This window comes from Bos grunniens, chromosome 7 (genome assembly GCF_055505025.1).
Source record: "Bos grunniens cultivar Pamir isolate PY7600 chromosome 7, Bosgru_T2T1.0, whole genome shotgun sequence".
Classification (NCBI taxonomy): Eukaryota; Metazoa; Chordata; class Mammalia; order Artiodactyla; family Bovidae; genus Bos; species Bos grunniens.
The window spans coordinates 38068654-38090399 of NC_141171.1; the positions used below are offsets into that span (position 1 = coordinate 38068654).

At 50.5% G+C, this 21746-nt stretch overlaps 1 protein-coding gene across 1 annotated transcript in view; it reads left to right on the plus strand.

Annotated features, from left to right (window-relative positions):
• CDHR2 (cadherin related family member 2) overlaps positions 1-21746 on the plus strand; it is a 44880-nt gene that overhangs the window by 9710 nt on the left and 13424 nt on the right. Inside the window, exons 2-18 of the mRNA XM_086410826.1 lie at positions 5391-5457; positions 5729-5800; positions 9971-10110; positions 10221-10274; positions 11515-11604; positions 13774-13863; positions 14284-14409; positions 14486-14632; positions 14715-14790; positions 14890-15008; positions 15151-15384; positions 16269-16424; positions 16505-16666; positions 16947-17008; positions 17276-17519; positions 19667-19906; positions 21616-21685. Of these exons, the coding sequence (XP_086266952.1) occupies positions 5391-5457; positions 5729-5800; positions 9971-10110; positions 10221-10274; positions 11515-11604; positions 13774-13863; positions 14284-14409; positions 14486-14632; positions 14715-14790; positions 14890-15008; positions 15151-15384; positions 16269-16424; positions 16505-16666; positions 16947-17008; positions 17276-17519; positions 19667-19906; positions 21616-21685 (2149 nt within the window). The remainder of the gene's footprint in view (positions 1-5390; positions 5458-5728; positions 5801-9970; positions 10111-10220; positions 10275-11514; positions 11605-13773; positions 13864-14283; positions 14410-14485; positions 14633-14714; positions 14791-14889; positions 15009-15150; positions 15385-16268; positions 16425-16504; positions 16667-16946; positions 17009-17275; positions 17520-19666; positions 19907-21615; positions 21686-21746) is intronic.

Genomic DNA, 21746 nt, shown 5'->3' on the forward strand with positions numbered 1-21746 from the left:
CTCCACATTCTCATCAACATTTGTTATCTGTGTTCTTTTTGATGATAGCTGTTCTGACAGTTGTGAAGTGATATCTCATTGTGGCTTTAATTTGCATTAATCTGATGATACTCAACACCAAACATCTTTCTGTGTGCCTATTGGCCATCTGTATGTCTTCTTTGGAAAAATGTCTATTCTCATCTTCTGCCCATTCTTTAATTGTTTTTTTTTTTATATTAAGTTGTGTGAACTGTTTATGTATTTTGGATACTAAGCCATTGTCAGTCACATCATTTACAATTATTTTCTCCTATTTCATACGTTCTTTTCTTTTTGGGGAACTAAGATCACATGGTTTCCTTTTCTGTACAAAAGCTTTTAAGTTTAATTAGGTCCTGTTTGTTTATTTTTACTTTTGTTTCCTTTACTTTAGGAGACAGATCCAAAAAATATTGCTACAATTTATGTCAAAGAGTGTTCTGCCTATGTTTTTTTACAAGGAGGTTTATGATTTCCAGTCTTGCATTTAGGTCTTTAATCCATTTTGAGTTTATTTTTTATATATGGTGTGAGGATTTTCTAATTTCATTCTTTCACATGTACCTGTCCAATTTTCCCAGTGCTGGTTATTGAACAGACTGTCTGTTTTTCCATTGTATATTCTTGTGGGACTTTTCTTTCTTGGCTGTGCTGCATGGCTTGTGGCAATTTAGTTCCCTGGGTAGGAATTGAACCCAGGGCTTCAGCAGTGAAAGCTTGGTGTCCTACCCATTGAACTGCCAGGTAATTTCCTGAGATTTTTAATTTATGCAGGTGATGGAGTGATGACCTGGAGAAGCTAAACCCATTGAAGGAAGATTTTATTACTCACTGTTCCCTAGAGGAAAGGGGCTGCCAGACCATGCTGGGCCACTTGGGGAAGCCCCAGGGTTAGCCAGGAGGCAGGAGGGGCCAGGGGAGAGCAGGGCTCAGAGCGCTTACTGCGTTTTCCATGGGAAGGAAGGTGGGAAGGAAGCTGTAGGTTAAGCAGCTGAATAGGCTCAAGATTGGACAGTTTGACTAATTTTGGCAGCTCATAGGAGTCACCCTTAGTCATCTAGTACCTGGCGCTGGGGAGATTTAAAGCCCCAGGAATATTGACTTGGTGTGTGAGAGTTGATAAAGGCGGCAGTTGGGAGTACAGGCTTTGAATTGGTTGGTTTATATGCAGGCAAATCATTTGTTACCTCTAGGAGTTACCTAGCCCTGAGATGGGCAGGCAGCCCCTCCCAGATCAGCAAGGCCTCTGAGATGTCAAATCATAAAATACAGGGAAAAAAAACACCATGAATGCATCATACTCAAGTGGAGCCGTTCTCATCTACTGCTAGGAGGAATGTTAAAAAGTCTACAGCCCAATTGATCTGCCAGACCGCCTGAAGTCGTGTCCCTTTACTGTACCCTCACAATGCCCGAATTCTCTTCCTTCATAGCACTTAATGCAGTAAACAATTAGACAATATTTTCCTTGCTTGTTTGAAATTGAAAGTGTTAGTCGTCAGACTCTTAGTAACCCAATAGACTGTAGCCCGCCAGTCTCCTCTGTCCATGGAATTCTCCAGGCAAGAATATCGGAGCGGATTGCCATTCCTTTCTCCAGGGGCTCTTCCCAACCCAGGGAATGAACCCAGACCTCCTGCATTGCAGGCAAGTTCCTTACCATCTGAGCTACCAGGGAAGCCTTGACTGTTACACTCACCATTGTATACCCAGTGCTGAGAACAAGATCTGGCACATAGTGGATCTGGGACAGCCAATAAGTATTTGTTAGGGGAATGAATGGATAGATCAGGGTACTCAGCACATAGTAGGTGCACCGGAATGTCAGCATATTTTTTTTTCATGTGGCTGTGTCAGGTCTCAATCGCGGCACGTGGGATCTTTGTTGAGGTATGTAAGATCTTTCCTTGTGGTGAATGGGCTCTCTATTGTGGCATGTGGTCTCCAGACTGTATGGGCCCAGTTGCTCCATGGCATGTGGTCCTAGTTCCCCAATCAGAGATCGAACCCATGTGCCCTGCTTTGGAAGGTAGATTCTCTCTCTGTTTCTTTTATTAACTAATTAATTAATTTTGGGCTGCATTGGGTCTTCGTTGCTGCGTGGGCTTTCTCTAGTTGTGGCGAGCAGGGGCTAAGCTTTGTTGTGGTGCACTGGCTTCTCATCGTGATAGCTTCTCTTGTTGCAGAACTTGGGCTCTGAAGCACAGGCTCAGTAGTTCTGACACATGGACTTAGTTGCTCTGCAACATGTGGGACCCTCCAAGACCAGGGATTGAACCAGTGTCCCCTGCATTGGCAGGTGGATTCTTCACCACTGGACCACTCAGGAAGTCCTGTTAGCAGATACTTAAAATTACCAACCCTGTCAATGCCTCAGCAGGTCTGGGCAAAGTGGGGGCAAAGATAACTCTGAGTTAAAGGGGGAAGGCTCAGGCTAGAACTGGATGGCAGGTTGCAGCAAGCCAAGCCCAGAAGAGAGTAGCCAGATTGGAGCCAGGGTCCCTCTGGCTGTCTCAGGGCTATTGACTGAGAGGGGCTTATGAAGTGACCAAGGCTGGCCAGGGCAGAATATGAGGTGTGCCTTTATTCCTCCATGATAATAAGAAAAAAAAATTGCTGACGTTTTTGGCTCACTTACTTTGAGCCAGGCACAGTGGAAGCCTCCCACAGACCCTGTACTGGAGGTGCTACTATTATTCCCAGTTTACAGACAGGGGAGCTGAGGCCCAGAAAGGTTAAGTTACTTGCCCAAGATTACATTGAATTTGCACCCAAGTTCTCTAGCCTATATGCTTACCTCTCACACCTGGCCCCCTCTCTCAGGTGTGTTCCACGTCAGGCCACCGGGGTTACAGTGATTCACTGGCACACTCATTCATTCAATTCAGAAATGCCCCCTGAGCTTGCTGTGGGCTCATCCCTGGGCTCGGTCCTGTGATCAGAGAGATGAATCAGACCTGGACCTTACCTTCACATCTCTCCCGGTCTGAAAGGGAGAGGCTGATCTGCAAAAAGATAATGGGCCCCGAGAGCCACAGAGTTCAGGCTGGGATCTGAGCAGCACCTCATGAGGTCTCTGAGCTGGCATAGGAATTCAGCCCCTCCCTGGAATATTGCAGGAGTGTCCGGAGGAACATAATCTTGGAACTGCTCACCAGGGAGGACCAGGCAGTAAGGAGAGGGAGGGCATTCCAGAAAGAGGACACTTCATATGCAGAGTGAGGGAAAGCAGAGTGGGCTCTGTAGGGAGAGGTGTGAGGGAGGGAGGCAGGGCATGGCTAGAGAGGAAGCTGGGGGCGGGGTGAGGGGGGCAGGGAGGGCAGTGATGGCAGTGCTCAGGGTGTGGATGGTCCCGGGGAAGCCCTTTTGTACACTTTGCCAAAAGGAGCCATTGTAAGGTTTGGAGCAGGTGAGGGAGGTGATTAGAGGAAGTGAGGAGGGATAATTTTGGTTGAGAGGACTGGATTAAAGAGAAGGAAGGGAAGGAGCCCTTGAGGAGGGCTGAGCCAGGGAGAGAAGAAGCCTGCTGTAGGATGGAGAATAAATGTAAGAGTTGCAGGAATTGGATTGAATGCACGGCATTCAGAAGAGGGGGCATCAAGGGTGATGGGGAAGTGGGTGTCCCTGAGGTGGGAACTCAGAAGGAGGGCTGGGCAGTGGGAGGGAGAGGCCTTCTGGTTTCTGGTCAAGGTTCAGCTCTGGAAGCCCTTCTGCCCCCCACGGACGGCCCGTCATATGGAGTCCACTGTGGGTCGGGGTCCTTCCTTCTTGGTTCTCCCAGAGCTTTGGAGCCAGGCTCCTCTGGAAAATGGCAGGCCACTGGCCTCAGCCGCACTGGGGCAGGACAGGGAGCTGCCTGGGACCCAGTTAGGGTGACTGACAATGACTGTGTTCTTTGGTGTACTTTTATTTTTATTTATTTATTTTTAGGGCTTCCCAGGTGGCCCTAATGGTAAAGAACCCTCCTGACAATGCAGGAGATGCAAGAGATGTGCGTTTGACCCCTGGGTTGGGAAGATCCCCTGGAGGAGGGCACGGCAACCCACTCCAGTATTCTTGCCTGGAGAATCCCCATGGACAGAAGACTGGCAGGGCACAGTCCACGGGGTCACAAAGAGTCAGACACGAATGAAGTGACTTAGCACACACGCACTCATTTATTTTTAATTGAAGGATAATTGCTTTACACTATTGCATCGATTTCTACCAAACATCAGCATGAATCAGCCATAGTTTTGTGCACTTTACAGCTTCAATTTATCTTCGGAAAAGTTCACGTATTCACTTAGCAAACAATTCAAAAGGCACAAAAGGCTATACAGTACAACGTCCTGTTTTATGGAATAATTACACAGATGCAGGCATGTAGCACACTTTCTTGACAGAGGGCAAGAAACATCTGTGGAACTATCTTGCTTTCCCTTGGCTTTGGTATCCATCATCTTTTGGGATGAAAGAACCTTGGCACTTCAGGCGTCTCTTGATGATAGTGAATCCAAGTCCCCCTCTTCCTGGATGAAGGACAGCTTCATCAACATAAGGCGACCAAGAAGACTGGGCCAGGCAGGGTCTTCCAATGGTGCCTGCCCAGCTCTCAGTCAGCAAGAGGAGCACAGAGTCCTTCCCATACCGACTTGACCCGGGACCCCTTCTACTATGCGGCATCTTCCAGGGCTGGGGTTCCGTGGAGCACACTTTGAGAAAGGATGCCAAGGCAGCTATTTATTGGGTCAGCAAGTAGGACAAAGGACCCTGCCCACCCACAGAGTCTCTGGATGGTCCTGGACAAGTCACAGTGCCTCTCTAGGCCCCTGATTTTGAAGGACACTATTAACTTGGAGAGTCGGACACAACTGAAGCGACTTAGCAGCAGCAGCAGCAGCATTAGCTTGGACACTTCAAATAGGCAGGGCAGCATAGTGGTTGAGGGAATGGATTCTGGAGTCCAAAGACCTGTGTTCAGAGCACGGTCTGACGCTGACTCTGTGTGGCCTCAGGCAAGCCCCCTCCTCTCTCAGACTTGGTTCTTTAGCAGTCACTTTGTCGTTGTAGGAATAAGGAGATTATGCATCCAATATACCTGGGGCCATGCCTGCTACACCGTGGGCCCTGAACTCTGGGGTCAAGTTCAGGCTCAGTCTCAGGCTGAAGCTCTAGACCAGGCTCAGCTACCCTGCCCTCCCTCTCATGCCACACCCCCACTTCCCCTCCCGGGGCACATCTGGCAAATGGGCAGCATTTGATAGGGGCCTGGGGGAGAACCTTGAGTGATGATGATGAGTGGGCCAGGGCTGGACCCACAGACAAGGCTCCACCAGAGGAGGGAGGCCTGGGCTCCAGTGCCCCTTTCCTGACGTCTCTTCCCGCAGGTCCCTCCAGACATGATGGGGTGGCCGTGGCTGTCCTGCCTCTTGTTTCCTGCCCTTGTGGTGTCTGGTAGGTACCTCCCCTCTCCCATCAGCACTAACCTGGAGGCCCTCAGCAGAACCCTCTAGAAGGGCGGGCTGCTGCTCCATCAGCAAAAACCTAGCTGCTACGGCCCAGCTCTATGCTTGGCTACCCTGGGGAGGCCTGGGGAGGAATCCAGCCCCAGACTGGTGAGCTGGGCTGAAGGCTGGCCTGGGACTGGTACGGGCTCCCGTGGGGGTAGATGGGGTTCAGTCTTTCCAGAGGTGTCCAGATGTTCCCGCACCCCGTGTCCCTGCAGTGGCAGCCAACACGGCCCCAATGTTCGCGTCCAACATGTCAATGGTGAGCCTGCCTGAAGATCTGCCAGTGGGTGAGTACAAGTTCCTGTGCCCATATCGTGCCAAACCCTCACCCATAAGAGGGCCCGGGGTCCCCTGTGGGCTTGCTCCCCATCCCTGCAGCTCCACAGCACCTCATGGCCCAAAGATGGTTCCAGAAGTTTCTTCTTTTCAGCTTTTTGGTCAAAGACCCTCACACAGCATCAAATAATTAAGACCCACCCAAGAGAACACCCCTCTTGTTTCCCATCTCTTTCAGGCTTTCTGATTTTCCCAGGGAGAAAGTATCCATTCGGTACCATTATTTTTCTTCTGTCTCTCTCACTTGCTCATCTGCTCTCCATCCCTTGCTATTTTTTTCTTTTTCTTAAACAGACAGAGAGAAGACTTGAGGCTCAGCGCCTTTCACGGACACATCTCATCACAAGTCGACACCTTTGCTTTGCTTTTGTTGTCTTTGTAGAGTTACCTTCCATCTGTGGCGAGTGAGACAGGTTTTCCACGTATAGTAACAATCTAAAGTTCGCTTCTAAAATAAATGTATTTACATAAAATAGTAAGTCAATTAAAAGGAGGGTCATAAATAATGAGACATGGTTGGTAGTAAAGATCTTGGCAGTGCACAGGAGTGAATGACGTTCACAAAGCATTGTTTTGGATGAAGCCACAGGGACTGGATGCCAAATTCCCAGCAGGCAGGATGGGGGTTTAAGAAGCTGAAAGGATGGATGGCTGTATTCACTGGGATATAGGGTCAGCTGCGCAGAAAGTGTTAGTCGCTCAGTCGTGTATGACTCTTTGTGATCCACGGACTGCAGCCCCCAGGCTCCTCTGTCCATGGAATTCTCCAGGCAAGAATACTGAAGTGGGTAGCCATTCCCTTCTCCAGGGGACCCTCCCAATGCAGGGATCGAACCCAGGTCCCCTGCACTGCAGGCAGATTCTTTACTGTCTGAGCCACCAGGGAAGCCCTAGCTGCACATAACAGACCCCAAATAATAGAAGTATAAACGAGGTCAGTGTTTACTATTCTCTTACATAGTCTCCGAGAACAGTGAGTCAGGGCTGTTGGAGGGTCTGTTCAGTCAAGCTGGCTCTTGCTCTCTGCTTTGGGTGTCAGGGACCCTCCTTCCATTTCTAAGTTCTGCCTCCCCTGTGGCATGGACTTCATCCACAGGGTCCCAGATGGCTAGTGTCACACCCTATTCCAGTGAGAACTTGGGGGAGGAAAGGGCCAGGAAGGTTCACTTCTTTCTCCTAAGGACAGGCCTCCAGATTTCACGCACGTTACTTCTGCTCACATCTCATTGGCCAGAACTTAGCCTCATGCCCTAGCTGAAAGGCAGCTGGAGAAATGAGGGCTTTGTTACTTTAGTTACGCATGTGCCTGGCTCAAAATCCGGGGTTCTATTAGTCTGAGAGAAAAGGGGATTTCTCTTTGAATACTGGGGGACAATTTAGTCTTTGTTGCAGTGTCAGATATCTAAATCTACCAGATGACACAAGAGACGGCATTAAGGAGGCTGAAATCCAGAGTCTGCCTTGGGATCCAGAAGCCCAGGTCTGGGTACACGAAGAAAGGGTGGGTGATGGGCTTAGCAGCCACAAAGGCTACATCCATTTGCATGTGGTTGTCAGGACAGCGTAAGGGTTATATTAATAAAGATTTAGAGGCCAAGATGAGGGAGGTGATAGTCTCATTAAATCCCGAGATGGCATAATCCTCCCTGGAGGACTAGGCTGAGGTTAAACTATTTGATATCTATGAATGCAACAGAGAAGTAATATATACGTGTTAATGATATTTTACATACGTTTTCATAGCTGTTTAGTCATGGATAAACACACACACACACACCCCCTTCCAAACAAATGTCACAAATACATGTAATCCAAATGCCCTCATGATCTCCATTCTCTTGGGTAACCCTTTAAAATCAAGTATGATCTCCGCCAGACCAAATGAGGGTCTTCTTTAAATATATAATTTACTTATGTATATATTTTGGTTGTGCTGGGTCTCTGTAGCTGCATGCAGGCTTTCTCTAGTTGTGGCAAGAGGGGGCTACTCTTCATTGTGGAGTTCAGGCTTCTCACTGTGGAGCTTCTCTTGTTGCGGAGCACAGGCTCTGGGCACGCAGGCTGCAGCAGTTGCAGCAGGCTGGGTCAATAGTTGTGGCTTACAAGCTTAGTTGCTCCCTGGAGTGTGGACTCTTCCCAGACCAAGGATCAAACCCGTGTCCCCTATGGGCAGGCAGATTCTTATCCACTGCACCACCAGGGAAGTCCAAGGGTCTTTTCTTCTGTAACCCTGGGGCCCCTCTCTGGGCTTTCTTAAACCAAAGGGCAATTTTTTTCCTTTCTGAGATGAATTCCATGGTTCTCTAGGGATGAGAAAGCATTTTCAGTCAGGTTTAAAAAAAATGTTGTTTAGACCTTTTATTTTGAAGTATAGTATATGTAAATGTACAGGGAGGTACACTGAATTACCACATGTAAATCCCTGGTGGCTCAGATGGTGAAGAATCTGCCTGAAATGCGGGAGACCGAGTTCAACCCCTGTGTTGGGACGATTCCCTGGAGGAAGGCATGGCAACCCACCCCAGTATTCTTGCCTGGAGAATCCCCATGGACAGAGGAACCTGACGGGCTACTGTCCATGGGGTTGCAAAGAGTTGGACACGACTGAGCCACTTTCACTTCAACTGCCAGGAACACCTACACCTCAACCCATCTCTCCCCTTCTAGTCACTCTCCATCCTGCATAAGACCTGTTTTCCTGACACTAACACTGTTTAATAGTTTAGTTTTGTCAGGCAGACTCTTTTTTTTTCCAGACTTTAAAAAATACATTGTATTTTAAATATCAAATTCTACTTTAGTGACAGAGACCTAATATATGTCTTTTATTTCTATGGCTCTTATTATCTGTTACATTTGACTTTTTTCAGACAGACTTTTAGAAAAGCGTTTTCTCCCTGATCCATCTTTCTGTGACCATGGACACGTGTACAGAGAAAAATTTACACACACCCACTCACCTCCCATATTTCCTTGAGTATAAGAGCCATGTCAGTTTACACCTTGACATTTCTGAGTCAGGATGTATCTTATGTTTGAGAGAGTTGCTTAACACAGAATGACTCCCCACCCTCATCCCAGCATGCATTAAATTAACAGTGTGTCTCATGGCAGAGTAAACACAATGTAGACAGCAACATTTTTCTAGTCCGATGGTCTTCCTGGAGGAGGGGGCCTGGGTGGGGAGAGACCGAGCTTTCCAAGGAGTTTCTGGAAGAGGCACGACTGATCAAAGAAGAGCAGGCTCCAGGTGTGTGGCCCAGACTGTCCCCGAAGGGCCATCGTGGGCAAGAGGGAGCAAGCTGGTTCCCTGGGACACGCAGGCTGCAGGCTGACCCCGCCATCATGTCACCATTCTAGCACTTTTGCCTTTGTGGGCCTCTTCCATAATTAAAAGGAACAAGATACAATTGACATACAACATGATATTAGCTTCGGGTGTACAACATACTGATATATTTGTATATGTTTCAAAATAACTACCCCAATAAGTCTAGCTAATATCTGTTATCACACATAGTTACAGAATATTTTTCCTTTGCTGTGAGAACTTTTAAGACCTACTCTCTCAGCAACTTTCGAATACAGTATTATTAATTATAGTCACCATGCTTATACATGTACATTATATCCCCAGGATTTACTTATTTTATGACTGAAAATTTGTACCTTTTGACTCTCTTCACCCATTGTTCAGTCTCCTCACCCCACGTCTGGGAACCACCAATCTGCTCTCTGAATCAGTGACCTTGGATTTCTGTTTTCAGATCCCGCATGTGAGTGAGATCATCATATAATATTTGTCTTTCTCTGACCTATTTCTTTTAGCTGAATGCCCTCTAGGTCCATCCATGTTGTTGAAAATGGCAAGATTTCATTCTTTTTTTTATGGCTGAAAATATTCCATTTTGTACAAAATTTACAAAATATTCACACACACACATACATATATATACCACATCTTCTTTATCCATTCATCCATTGATAGACATCCACTGATGCCTTGGCCCTCCTAATTTTAAAAGAAGTTAAATGTACCTGCGGGCCTCGTGGGCAGCTTGGACAGGCCAGCATCGAACTAGGTGGCCGTGGACCCTGGGCATTCCCTGTCCCTTCTGCAGGTGCCGAGGCTTTCTGGTTGGTAGCTCAGGACCACGACAATGACGAGCTGAAATATGGGATTAGTGGCTCCAATGCCTACTTCTTTAATGTCACCTCAAATACTGGGGAAGTGAAGCTGGCCAGCCCTCTGGACTATGAGGTAAAGGAAAACAGCTTGGGAAGGCCTTGTGAGGGGTAGGGTGGTGGGCAGGGCCCTGGCGGACACCCAAGCAGGGCTCACCTTGGTGCCTGTCTCTCTGCCCACTGCAGACGCTCTACTGGTTCGCCATCACCATCTCCGTGAGCGACAGTTACAACAACCAAGTGAGTCAGCAGCGGGGGGGAAGGGTGAGGGTCCCAGGATCAGAGGACAGGGGCCTGAGGGACCACGGCTAGTGGTGTCCCGACCTCAGACAAGCAGAGTGAGCCTCAGTTAACAAAAAACAAGTTGAATGTTTATTTTTATCAACATTATACTTGTCCATTTTTCATCATACAGTATTACCAAGATTTTAGTATTTACTATTAATTTGCTTTAATTATATGCATATGTTTATATATATATATATGGTGTATCTATTTTGCATATCTACTGTTTGTAGATATACTGTTTGTATATTTGTATATCTACTGTTATCATGAATTGCATTATTAATTCATATTAATATGTGTATTAATAAGAAAACAGATGCCAAATAACTCCCTACCTTCTCTCCTCTGAGATCATCATTTTCAACTCCTTTGACTAATGGGCTGGTCTCAGTGTTCATGTTTCTCAATACCACGCTTATACAGCTACGTCTGTGTCTGTGAAAGTTGGGGGTTTTCTCTTTATGACCTGTTCCTTAAAACCTACGCATTAAAAGATGACTTGGATATTCATAAATACTTTATAAGAGAGATACTTTCTCTCTGTAATACTTCCCAACCCACTCCCAACTAAAGTATCCACCGTCACTGTTTCTTATCCCTCGCTAAGCACTGGCATACATATATGCATCCATGGAAGAAAGATTGTAGTTTTCGGTGTATTTTCTTAAACCCGAATGGAATCCTACTGCCTGTATGGTCTTGCACTGACTTGTCCACTCAACAATCAGCTTTGGAGCCTTTCTGAATCTGCACACAAGTCTCCCATTTCCTGTATGTCTATGGCCCAGTGTGGGACGTACCATGGTGCTTAGCTGGTCTCCTCAACACTTAGGTTGTTCACAGCTTTATTTTGTGGCTAACAAAGCTAAAAGGAAGATTCTTGTAATAAGACTGCTATGTTTTAGATTTCTTAAATGACCTAAAGTACTCTCCAGTGGTTCAGCAAACATGTGGAAAGAGAGAGAGAGAAACTAAATAAGGGGTAAATCTGCATGAAGAGTATCAGGAGTTCTTTGTTCTGTACTTGCAACTTTTCCGGCATTTGAAATGGTATCAAATAGAGAGTCACCCCAGACACTGCCTGATTGTTCTCCTGAGACGCTATGCCAACTTGCATTCCTGTCCAGGCACTTCTGAATTTGTTTTCCCAAACTCCCACGTTTTCTGGCTCACCTGGGCTTCTGACTTGCAGGTGCAGAGGGAAATGCAGGTGATCGTAGAGGACAGAAATGACAATGCGCCTGTTTTCCAGAGCATAAGCTTCTCCGCCAACGTCAGCGAGGTAACATCTGCCTTACCAGGGTGGGTGTATAGAATGCAGGCATCCTACAAATCTGCTCAGAGTGGGAAGGACCAGAGACAGTCAGCAGGTCATCCAGGATTGGGAAGAGTGCCTCCTAGAAAGGGCAGCCGCAGGAACCAAATTCAGGGGGTTGCATGTAACCCCATGTACAATGGTTACAGCAACATTTTTCAATCCATCACACTGGATTGGAGTTCTTTAAGTTATGATCATCCCAGGTGGAGAGGAAGAAATTGATTTTCTCATGTGTCTGGACATTTGAATGGTCTATCTGTCTTCATACATGGCTGGATCTAGGCACTCAAGCCAGTCATCAAGAAGAGACTTCTCTCCGCCTTGCACCTCTGTGACTCTTGCTGCCTTCATCCTGGGCTTGGGGGAGAAGTTCTCTCTCGTGATGATGAAAGTGCCCCAGCAGCTCCAGGCTCACATCCCACTGGCTTTGAATTGCAACACAGATTGTCTCTTTCTCAGTGGTCCCAACCAACACCCCAGGGATGACTCTCATTGACCCATTTTGGGTCACGTGCATGTGCCACCATTGTTTACTGGGCTTCCCAGCTGGCTCTAGTGGTAAAGAATCCACCTGCAGTGCAGGAGATGTAAGAGACACAGGTTTGATCTCTGGGTCGGGAAGATCGCCTGGAGAAGGAAATGGCAACCCACTCTGGTATTCTGGCCTGGAAAATCCTGTGGACAGAGGAGCCTGTTGGGCTATAGTCCATGGGGTCACAAAGAGTCAGACATGACTGAAGCAACCTAGCATGCATGCAGTTGAGGGGTGTGGAATGCTCCAGTTGTCAAAGTCTGCATCATAGGCCTTCCCCTTTAGCAAGGATGACAGCCTGACTTGAACTGCATGGGCAGGGAGGAGGTTCTCCAGTCGTCCACAAGCAGGAAACACAACACTCCTGAGTCTTCATTGCTACATGGATTCAAAGACCTGAGAGGTGTGCCCTACCCCCCCAGGCCAGACAAGAGGCTGGTGAGATCCAGACAGACCTTCAACAGGCTCTACTGAATGCCTACTATGTGTCTGGCACTGTCCTTGGTGCTGAAGATATCTGGCGATGATAGACTTGGTTGCCACCTTCAGTAGCTCACATTGTAGTGAAGATCACAGACACTAATGAACAAAACATTAAGCAGATAGGATTATTTCAGAGGTGTTGTGTTCAATGAAGAGCATAAGGGGTTGCTTTTAGGTTGAGCCAGTCAGGAAAGTCTTCTCTGGGTGGGTGACACCTGAGCAGAACTAAATGTCAAGGAGCCTCCCTGGGCTGCTCCAGGAAAAGGATTTTCCAGGCAGGGAATAGCAACTGCTGTGAGGTGTGAATCAGCCTGGAGTGTTGTAGGCATAGCTAGAAAGCTGCTGTGGATGGAAGGTGGAGTGTGAGAAACAGGTGAGGTCAGAGAGGTGGACCTGACCTGAGAGTGATGTGGTCTGGTTCAGGATTTTCAGAGATCTCTCTGGCCACCTTGTGGAATTAGTGAGTGTGTGGCCAGGTCCTGGGGCAAAGGCATCTGAAAGAAACTTTCAGCTCTGAAGAGTACTGTCTGTAACCTGGGCTGGAGGCTACAGAGAACCCACAGGGAAGTTTAAGCAGGGGAGTGGCAAAACCTGAGTTCTGGAATGATCATTTATACTGGCCCTGAGGGGCTCAGCAAATCAGAAGCTAGTTCATGTGGCGAGGGGGCTCCATCAGGGAGAGGAGAAGTGGGAACTCTGCTTCCTGCCAATGTACAGATGCCCCAAGAGGCCCAGCCCGGGCGAAGAAAAGGGGGCCACCTGTGGAACACTGGGCTTCAGGTTCTGGAAGGTCTGTCACTATCCCCGTGGTAGGGCTGTGGGCCCTGGAACTCCAGGTGGGGACATGTGCTTGGGCATGAAGAAAATGGATTGGAACTCAGAGTTGATGAAACCTTTTGTATTAGAGGGGCTTCCCCGGTGGCTCAGAGGTTAAAGCATCTGCCTGCAATGCAGGAGGCCTGGGTTCAATTTCTGGGTCGGGAAGATCCCCTGGAGAAGGAAATGGCAACCCACTCCAGTATTCTTGAGAATCCCATGGATGGAGGAGCCTCAGTCCACGGGGTCACAAAGAGTCGGACACGACTGAGAGACTTCACTTTCACTTTCTTTTGTTACAGACCTTGCCGGTGGGCTCCCTGGTGTTATCTGTGCAGGCCACGGACAAAGACACAGGCTCGGCCGGCGCGGTGGTATACTCCATAGAAAAGGTGAGAGTGTATGGTCCACGTGGGAGTGTGGGCGCTGCCGCTCCTCGTGGCCACCAGGGGGCAGCATCTCCCACACAACCTGCAGGGACCTTCCAGCCCAGGAGCTCTGCCATGGCCCAGCCCTGGTCCCCACACCATCCTCTGGCCCCCTCTGGCCCCCTCTGGCCCCCTCTGGCCCCATTCGGTCCAGTCGCCTAAGAAGGGTATCTGCTGCAGACTGAACCCTTCTCCCCACCCTTTCACCTGGAGTGCTGAGGCAGTATCTTGCCCATTTCCCAGAGGCAGAAACTGAGAATCAGAGAGGTTATGTGACCTGGTGAGGTCAAGAGCAAAGCCAGGATTCGACCCCAGGCCTCTGAGAGGAGGTCCTAGGGGCAGAGCCATCCTGGGGCAGCCTGGCCTGACTGTGCTATGCCTCAGGTCATTCCTGCCACGGAAGGCAGTGAGTACCTCTTCAGGATCCTACCCAATGGTTCCATCATCCTCAATGGCAGCCTCGACTACAACACCAAGAGTTCCTTCTATCAGCTGGAGCTGAAGGCCTGTGTGAGTAGGGGCGCTGGTGGGAGCTGGGGGCATGGGGACCCGAGACCCAGATTCATGGAGACCTGTCTCCCGGCAGGACTCGGGTGGCCTGTACAACAATCACACCGTCATCCAGTGCTCCTCATCTGTCTTCGTGTCCATCTCTGTAATCGACAAGCCAGACCTGGACCCCCAGTTTGTTAGGGAGTTTTACTCAGCCTCCGTGGCTGAGGATACACCCCAGGTATGCTGGGCACCTGGGAGAGGGCCTGGGGGGAGCTGAGTGGTAGGGAAAGGGTCTGGCTACTGACCGTGCCTCCCTGCAGGGAACCTCGGTGCTGAAGGTGGAGGCCATGGATGGTGACAGAGGCATCAATGACCCTGTGATCTACAGCATCTCCAGTGAGAACGGGATGTCCCCAGGCTGGGGCTGGGGCAAGGGAAGGGGTGGGGGTTCCGTCAGAGCCACCGGAAGGAGCTGCTCCTGCTGCTTCTTCCCAGATTCCACAAGGCCTGGCTGGTTTGATATTGGCAAGCAAGATGGGGTGATCACAGTCAACAGTCCCCTGGACAGAGAGCAACTGCTAGAGGAGGATGAGGAAGTGCAAGTGCAGGTCACGGTGAGTGAGGGAGCCACTGCCCTCTTTGCACCCCCGCTCTCTGCACCCCCACTCTCTGCACCCCCACTTTGACCTTTGATCTCAGCTCTCTCAGAATGCTGGTTCTCTGACCTCTGCCTTCCGGCTTCAACTCTGCTCTCAGGCTACCGAGACGCACCCCAACATCCACGGGCAGGAGGCCAAGGCGAGCATATGGGTCACGCTGAGAGTAACAGACGTCAATGACCACGTACCTGAGTTTTACAACTGCAGCCTCCAAGACTGCGCATTCACTCCCAACGAGACTCAAGTCAACTTCACTGGCTACGTGGATGAGCACGCCTCCACGCGCATCCCCATTGAGGACCTCACCATGGTGGTCTACGACCCAGACAAGGCAGGTGCACCCAGATCATAGGCAGGGTGGGCGGAAGTGATGATGGGGGATCACTGGGGAGGGGAGGTGGCGAGTGACCAGCAGAGCACCGACCATGGTACACAGTGTCACAGTGGGTGACAGCAGTGCCAACCATGCGTGGAGGTGACAATCAGAGTTTGAATGACATTTGGAACTTCTGAGTGATGCTGAGCTGGTGGGAGGTCTTGTGTTCAGGGTGGAGCTCAGTGGTGGGGAATGGAAAGGCAGGATGCTGGGTAATGTTGAGTGGAATGTCACTTTCGGTGGTGGTGTGTAGAGGGTAGTGATGGGTAGATAGTGAAGTTGAGGGGAGCTGGTATTGGATATTGGGGGATGTGGGAGGTGTTGAGCACGGACGCTTCTAAATGGGTGTCAAATTGGAAGGCATTCTTGGGAGAGGTTGGGATTGAGTGGTGGATGATTTGGGTAGTACTGAATGCTGAATAAGTACAGTGGTAGTGACAATGAGTTAATACAAAGTGTTGAGTGGGGGATGATTTTGGGTGGTGGTGGTGGTTGGGTGGTGTGTGGAGTTTATGGTTGGCATTAAGTGGAGAGGGTATGGAGCAGAAGGGGCGTGTGGGTAATGGGCCAATGTTGGGCACTGATGGTGTTTGGTGTTGGAGTGCGTGGTGGAGGGTGGCTGGTACAGAAGACTCAAAGGGAGTGAGTGGTGTGTGTCCAGGCTCTGCAGCCCAGGCTGGGGCCCACAGTGCCTCAGAGAAGTCTTCTTCTGATGAGCCCACATCTACAGGGACTAGTGACCAGTCCACCCTCCCAGGGTCTGTGGCCAGGGATTGGGGGAAAGACGCAGGAGGGTACACTGCAGGACGGGGGTCCCTACTTACAGCCCACCTCTACAGGGCAGCAACGGCACCTTCCTGCTGACCTTGGGGGGCCCGGATGCCGAAGCCTTCAGCGTCTCCCCGCAGCGGGCAGCGGGCTCAGTGGATGTGCAGGTGCTGGTGAGGGAGCCATCGCTGGTGGACTACGAGAGGCAGTCCGTGATGCTGGTGCAGGTGAGCGGTGCTCGGTGGCCCAGGGGAGCCAGCCACGGGGCGCTCCCACCCCCACGCCGCTTCTCTTCCTCTGTCCTTAGGTCACAGCCACTGACTCTGTCAGCGGGAACGCCTCTGTCGCCTCGGTGACCATCCACCTTCGAGACACCAATGACCACAGGCCCACGTTCCCCAGCAGCATGTACAACCTCAGCGTCTTTGAGCACAGTCCTGTCGGCTATGTGGTCACCGACAGCATCCGCGTGAGTGACGGGACAGGGCTGGACTGGGCTGGGAGAGGCGTGGAGATGGGCAGGCCTGGGGCTGGCCCTGCCAGAGTCTCTGCATCATCTGGGGTCATCGGATCCCAGCAAGCGTGCATGTACATGTGAGTGTGCGAGGGTGAGCGTGTCAGTCTGAGTAGTCAAGGGCTTCTCCCTTCGGCTCAGGAAGCAAGCCTGCCCTGTCCTCATCAATTACACGGTCAGCAGCGAGGGCATGGCTTCTGCTCAGTGTCCCATTTCCTGTCTCTCTGCCTCGCAGGCCTCCGATCCCGACACAGGAGAGGGGGGCCGCGTCACCTACAGCCTGCTTCCAGGGAACGGGTAACGTCTCTGATGGGAGCGGGGCAGGTGGTAAGGGGGACCCAGGTCCGCCTCTCTGCCTCACAGTGGGGCTAGAGGAGCCAGATAAAATATAGGGTACCCAGTTACATTTCAATTTCAGATAAATAAATTATTCCTTTTTTTGTTGTTGTTGTGTAAGTAGGTTGCAAATATTCCATGGGACGTCCTAAAATACTTTTCATTGTTTATCTGAAATTCAAATTGAAGTGGGCATCCTGCATCTTTTTTCGCTCCATCTGGCCGCAGGGCGGACATCTTTGCAGTGGATCCAGACTCGGGGAAGGTGACGGTGAGAAACAGCGAGCTGCTGGACCGGGAGAAGCAGGCTGTGTACTACCTCACGCTGCAGGCCACGGACGGCGGGAACCTGTCGTCCTCGACCACGCTACAGATCCACGTGCTAGACGTCAATGATAACAGTCCCGTGGTCAGCGGCTCCTACAACATCTTTGTCCAGGAGGAGGAGGGAAATGTCTCCGTGACCATCCAGGTGCGAGCCAGCCTGAAACTGGTGGGCGGAGGGAACAGGCCCAGGGCACCAAGCCTGGCTCTGTGGTCATGTTGGCCCTGTGCTGGAATCTGGGCTCTGCTGTGTAGCCCTGAGAAAGTCACTCAGTCTCTCTAGGCCTCCATTTCTTCTTTGGAAAATAAGGTCAATCATAGACCTTATTCCCAGGGTCATAAAGGATATAAAGTACTGCCTAGCACAGAGCAAGCCCTCAAAAACCACACTGCTCTTTAAAATGCAGGTCCCGACCTCACTCCAAAAAGGATTTGGGTGGCTTAGATTTAAAAGTATAATAAAAGAAATGAAGAAAAAGAGAAAATAAACACAAATCATGTCCAACTCTATGTGACCCCATGGACTGTAGCCCACCAGGCTCCTCCATCCATAGAATTGTCCAGGAAAGAATATTGGAGTGGGTTGCCATTCCCTTCTCCATGGGATCTCCTGACCCAGGGATTGAACCCAGGCCTCCTGCATCACAGGGAGATTCTTTACCATCTGAGCTACCAGGTGGTGTAAGCACAAAGGCAGGGTTAAACCCGAAGCCATACAATTGCTAGGAGAGGGCTGAAAATTCAGTTGTGAGCTTCATAATGGCCAGAGCAAAAATGGAAATGAGACCAGTGGCCAGGTTCTCAGAGATGAGGAGATAAGAACCAACTGTTGGCTCCAGAGGAACGCTGGGGAGAAGCTCCTGCACCGAATCATCGATAAGGACGTCTTGTGAGAAGCAGGAAACAAAGTCTTCAGAATGACAATCATGTGGCCACGGGGCCCTCCCGTCTTTCTGGGGCTTGTGGTTTCCTGATCTCTTGATAACCTTGTGAAGTAGCTGCTCTAATGGTCCCCATTTCACGGAAGGAGAAAACAGGCTTAAAGAGGTTAAGTGACTTTCCTGTGGCTGTACAGCCAATGAGTGGCAGTGCTGAAACCTGGGTCTTTCTCCATGCATCTCAATGCTTCTCACCCTGGTCTGAGAGCTCTTTGGGGGCAGGAGCATCTCAGATATGCTGCTGGAACCACAGTGCCCGGTTTCAGCCCTGAGAAGTGCTTGGCGAATCAGCCGGCCTGAGTTCAGAGTGCTGAGGGATGAACAACCAGAGTTTTTCATTTCATAAACAAGAACCCGACAGATCTAAAACAAAAAGAGCTGAAGGTGTCAGTATGCGAGGGAGGAGACGAAAGAATTGGGTCCAAGTCAGACTAGCCCAGCTCTGGATTCAAAGCCACATTTGCTGAGCACTTACGTGCAGCAGGCCCTTTGCTGAGCCCTGGGTCCTCCGAGATGAATTCACCATAATTCCTGCTTCCAGAGAGGGTGGCAGACCATCACGCAAGGGTGTCACTTGTGCTGTGTGGAAGGCGGCACAGGGGTGGGGGAAGCCCCGCGGAGGGACCAACCTGACCTGGAGTCAAGCAGACACGGTGTCGAAGGCATTCGTGTGTGAGCGCAAAGCCCTGATGGCAGGGGAGAGCCTCTTGGGCTCTCTGTGCCCAGTCACCCTAAAGGCACACCAAGCGTGTGCTCAGGAGCCTGGCAGGACAGGAATACACACACACAGATTGGGTGAAGAATTTCAGCTACTTAAAAAAAATAATAAAGCACTGAAGTAGTCATGATGAATCAGAATCTCGTTGGACTTCACACTTACTTTTTTGGCTGCACCACGTGGCCTGTAGGATCTCAGTCCCTCTACCACCCCCACAGCCAGGGACTGAATCTGGGCTCCAGGAGGCAAAGTCCAGAATTGTAACCACCAGGCCACCACGGAATTCCCCTACATTTACTTCTGTTGGTTAATTTTTACGTTTGACTGTCTTTAGTATATTGCCCCCACACCTCTCACCTCGCTAGAATATCAGCTCCATACGGGAACTGTCTTGATCACAGCTCTAGTCCCAGTACCTAGAACAGGGCTGGGCATGTGGTAGGTAAACATGTGTGGGATGAAGGAATGACCTCAGTGTTTAAGACCTCAGAAGGTCTTGCAAGCTCTTGTTGGTCCTGTCCTCTTAGCTGGGAGACAGGAGCTGGGAATTGGGGAGAAGCCCTCTGATTTTAGGAGGGGGAGGCCCATGGGTGGGCAAGCACCTGATGGCGGGCATCCCAACCCTGCTCACCTGCCCAGGCTCACGACAATGACCAGCCAGACACCAACAACAGCCTGCTGCACTTCAGCCTCCTGCCCAGCCCCTTTAGCCACAACTTCTCAGTGGACCCCGACAAAGGCATTCTCAGAAACCTGGGGCCCTTGGACCGAGAGGCCATCGACCCTGCTCTGGGGGGCCGCATCGTGCTGAGCGTGAACGTGTCTGACTCTGGCGAACCTGCCCTCTGGACCACAGTCGGTGTCACCATCACCGTGGAGGTAAGGCCCGGCTCAGTTGGGGACGGGGTTTGGGATGAACCCTGTATTGGGAGGCTCCCGAGAAGGTGGCCTGTTCTGCCTCCTCCCAGCTCAAATCACATTTCTGCCCTTGCAATATAGTGGGTAAAAGAGTTCTGGAGCCAAGCTGATGGGTTAGAGTCCTGGCTCATTGGTTGTGTAACCTTAGGCAATCAGTCAGCCTCCCTGTGTCCTCAACTTCCTCATCTGTAAAATGGGGATGAAAATAATATGAGTTAATAAATGGAAAGTGTTGCAAAGAATGCCCGGCCTGGAGAAAACACTCAGTGCACACCTGGCCCTGCAAGGGAGCGGGGGTTAGCTCCATCATATTGATCAAAAAACTAAGGTGCACAGAGGTTCAGTAGCTTGCCTGGGTCACAGAATGGGGCTTTGAATTCAGTCTGGTTCTAAGGCTGCTGTCCGGCCACAAGCACCTTATGTCCACGATGTAGTTGGCGCCCCCTTGGGTTTTGCAGTGCACAGCCTGCACCACTGTACACAGCAGTCTTGTTTCCCACTGGGTTGGGATGTGACACTTTCCTACAAGGGTCAGAATGTGATATCAGGGAAAACAGAAACAGAAGATATCAGAAGCCAGGTGAGGTCTCACCAGCTGTCTTTGGGGGTCGGGGGCAATAGGCCATAAAGAAGGAAAAAAAGCAAAACTGCCTTTCTTGAGCCATCAGGGTTCTTTCACACCCATGAGCCCTGTGAGTAGGGATGATGACCCCAATCTGCAGATGAAGACACTGAGGCTCAGAGAGGTCAGAGTCACACACGAGGAAGAGATGGAGCTGGGTTGAACTTGGAGCTGTGCTTGTAGCTCCTCCTGTGAGGACGACCTTGAGAAGGCAGCTGGCCATGGGCATGGGGCAGTGATGCCATCTCTGGGAAATCTCCATCAGAAATTCCACCTGGTTAAGAAGGAGAGGGCTCTGGTTTTCAAAGATGTCCGTCCTACCATTATTTAGAAAAAGCCCAAAGCAAAAGTCCATGAGCCGCCCTGGGGAAGGACCCGGAGAGCCAAGAGCACTCAGTATACCAGCGTCAGGGGAGGAGGTGCAGGCGGAGTTGGCCTGATGCTGTGACACAGGAGCAGCACTCTGCGTGGGTGACCAGAGAGGCCACTGGAAAGGGAAGGCGAGAACAGAATGCAGTGGGCATCCGAGGGCAGGACCAGGTCCAGCCCTGGCATATGCCCCCAGCGCCTCCCCACCTGAGCTCAGAGCGAGTGTGGTGGGGCCAACCAAGGGTAGGAGGGACAGGAGGAAGGAGGGGACCAGGAAAAACTTGGGTATTTGTGGGATCATGGTGGTATTGGGACCAACACAGTAAATCCGAGAGATGGGGAGTCAAGCTGGGCCAGGCAGGGACACAGGTGGGGATGCAGAACCATCCTCTGGAGAGCAGGGTCTGAGACAGCTGTGAGTGGTGGGCAGGGAAACACAGTGCGCACCCAACTTCAGAGGGCCTGCCGTGGACCTCGGAGCCCCAGGAGGTGGGGTCTGGGCTAGCTCTGTCCTCTTGAAGTCTGTTTCATCATTTCTGAAGTGGGCAGCGCTGTCTGAGGAGAGGGACAGAGAGAATGGACCGCAGGTCAGGGGAAATATTAGCTTCTCAGGCTATGTCTGGGGAGGCCCAATCCGGGGGCCTGAGTTCCCTGGGCTCAGAACAGCCTCTGTCTGCAGGACATCAATGATAATCTGCCCATCTTCAACCAGTCCAGATATTTCTTCTCAGTGAGGGAGAGAGACCCAGGTAAGTCCTCCCTGGGGCTCCCTGGGTAAGTCAAGGGCAGGCCTGAGGCCCCCAAGGTGGG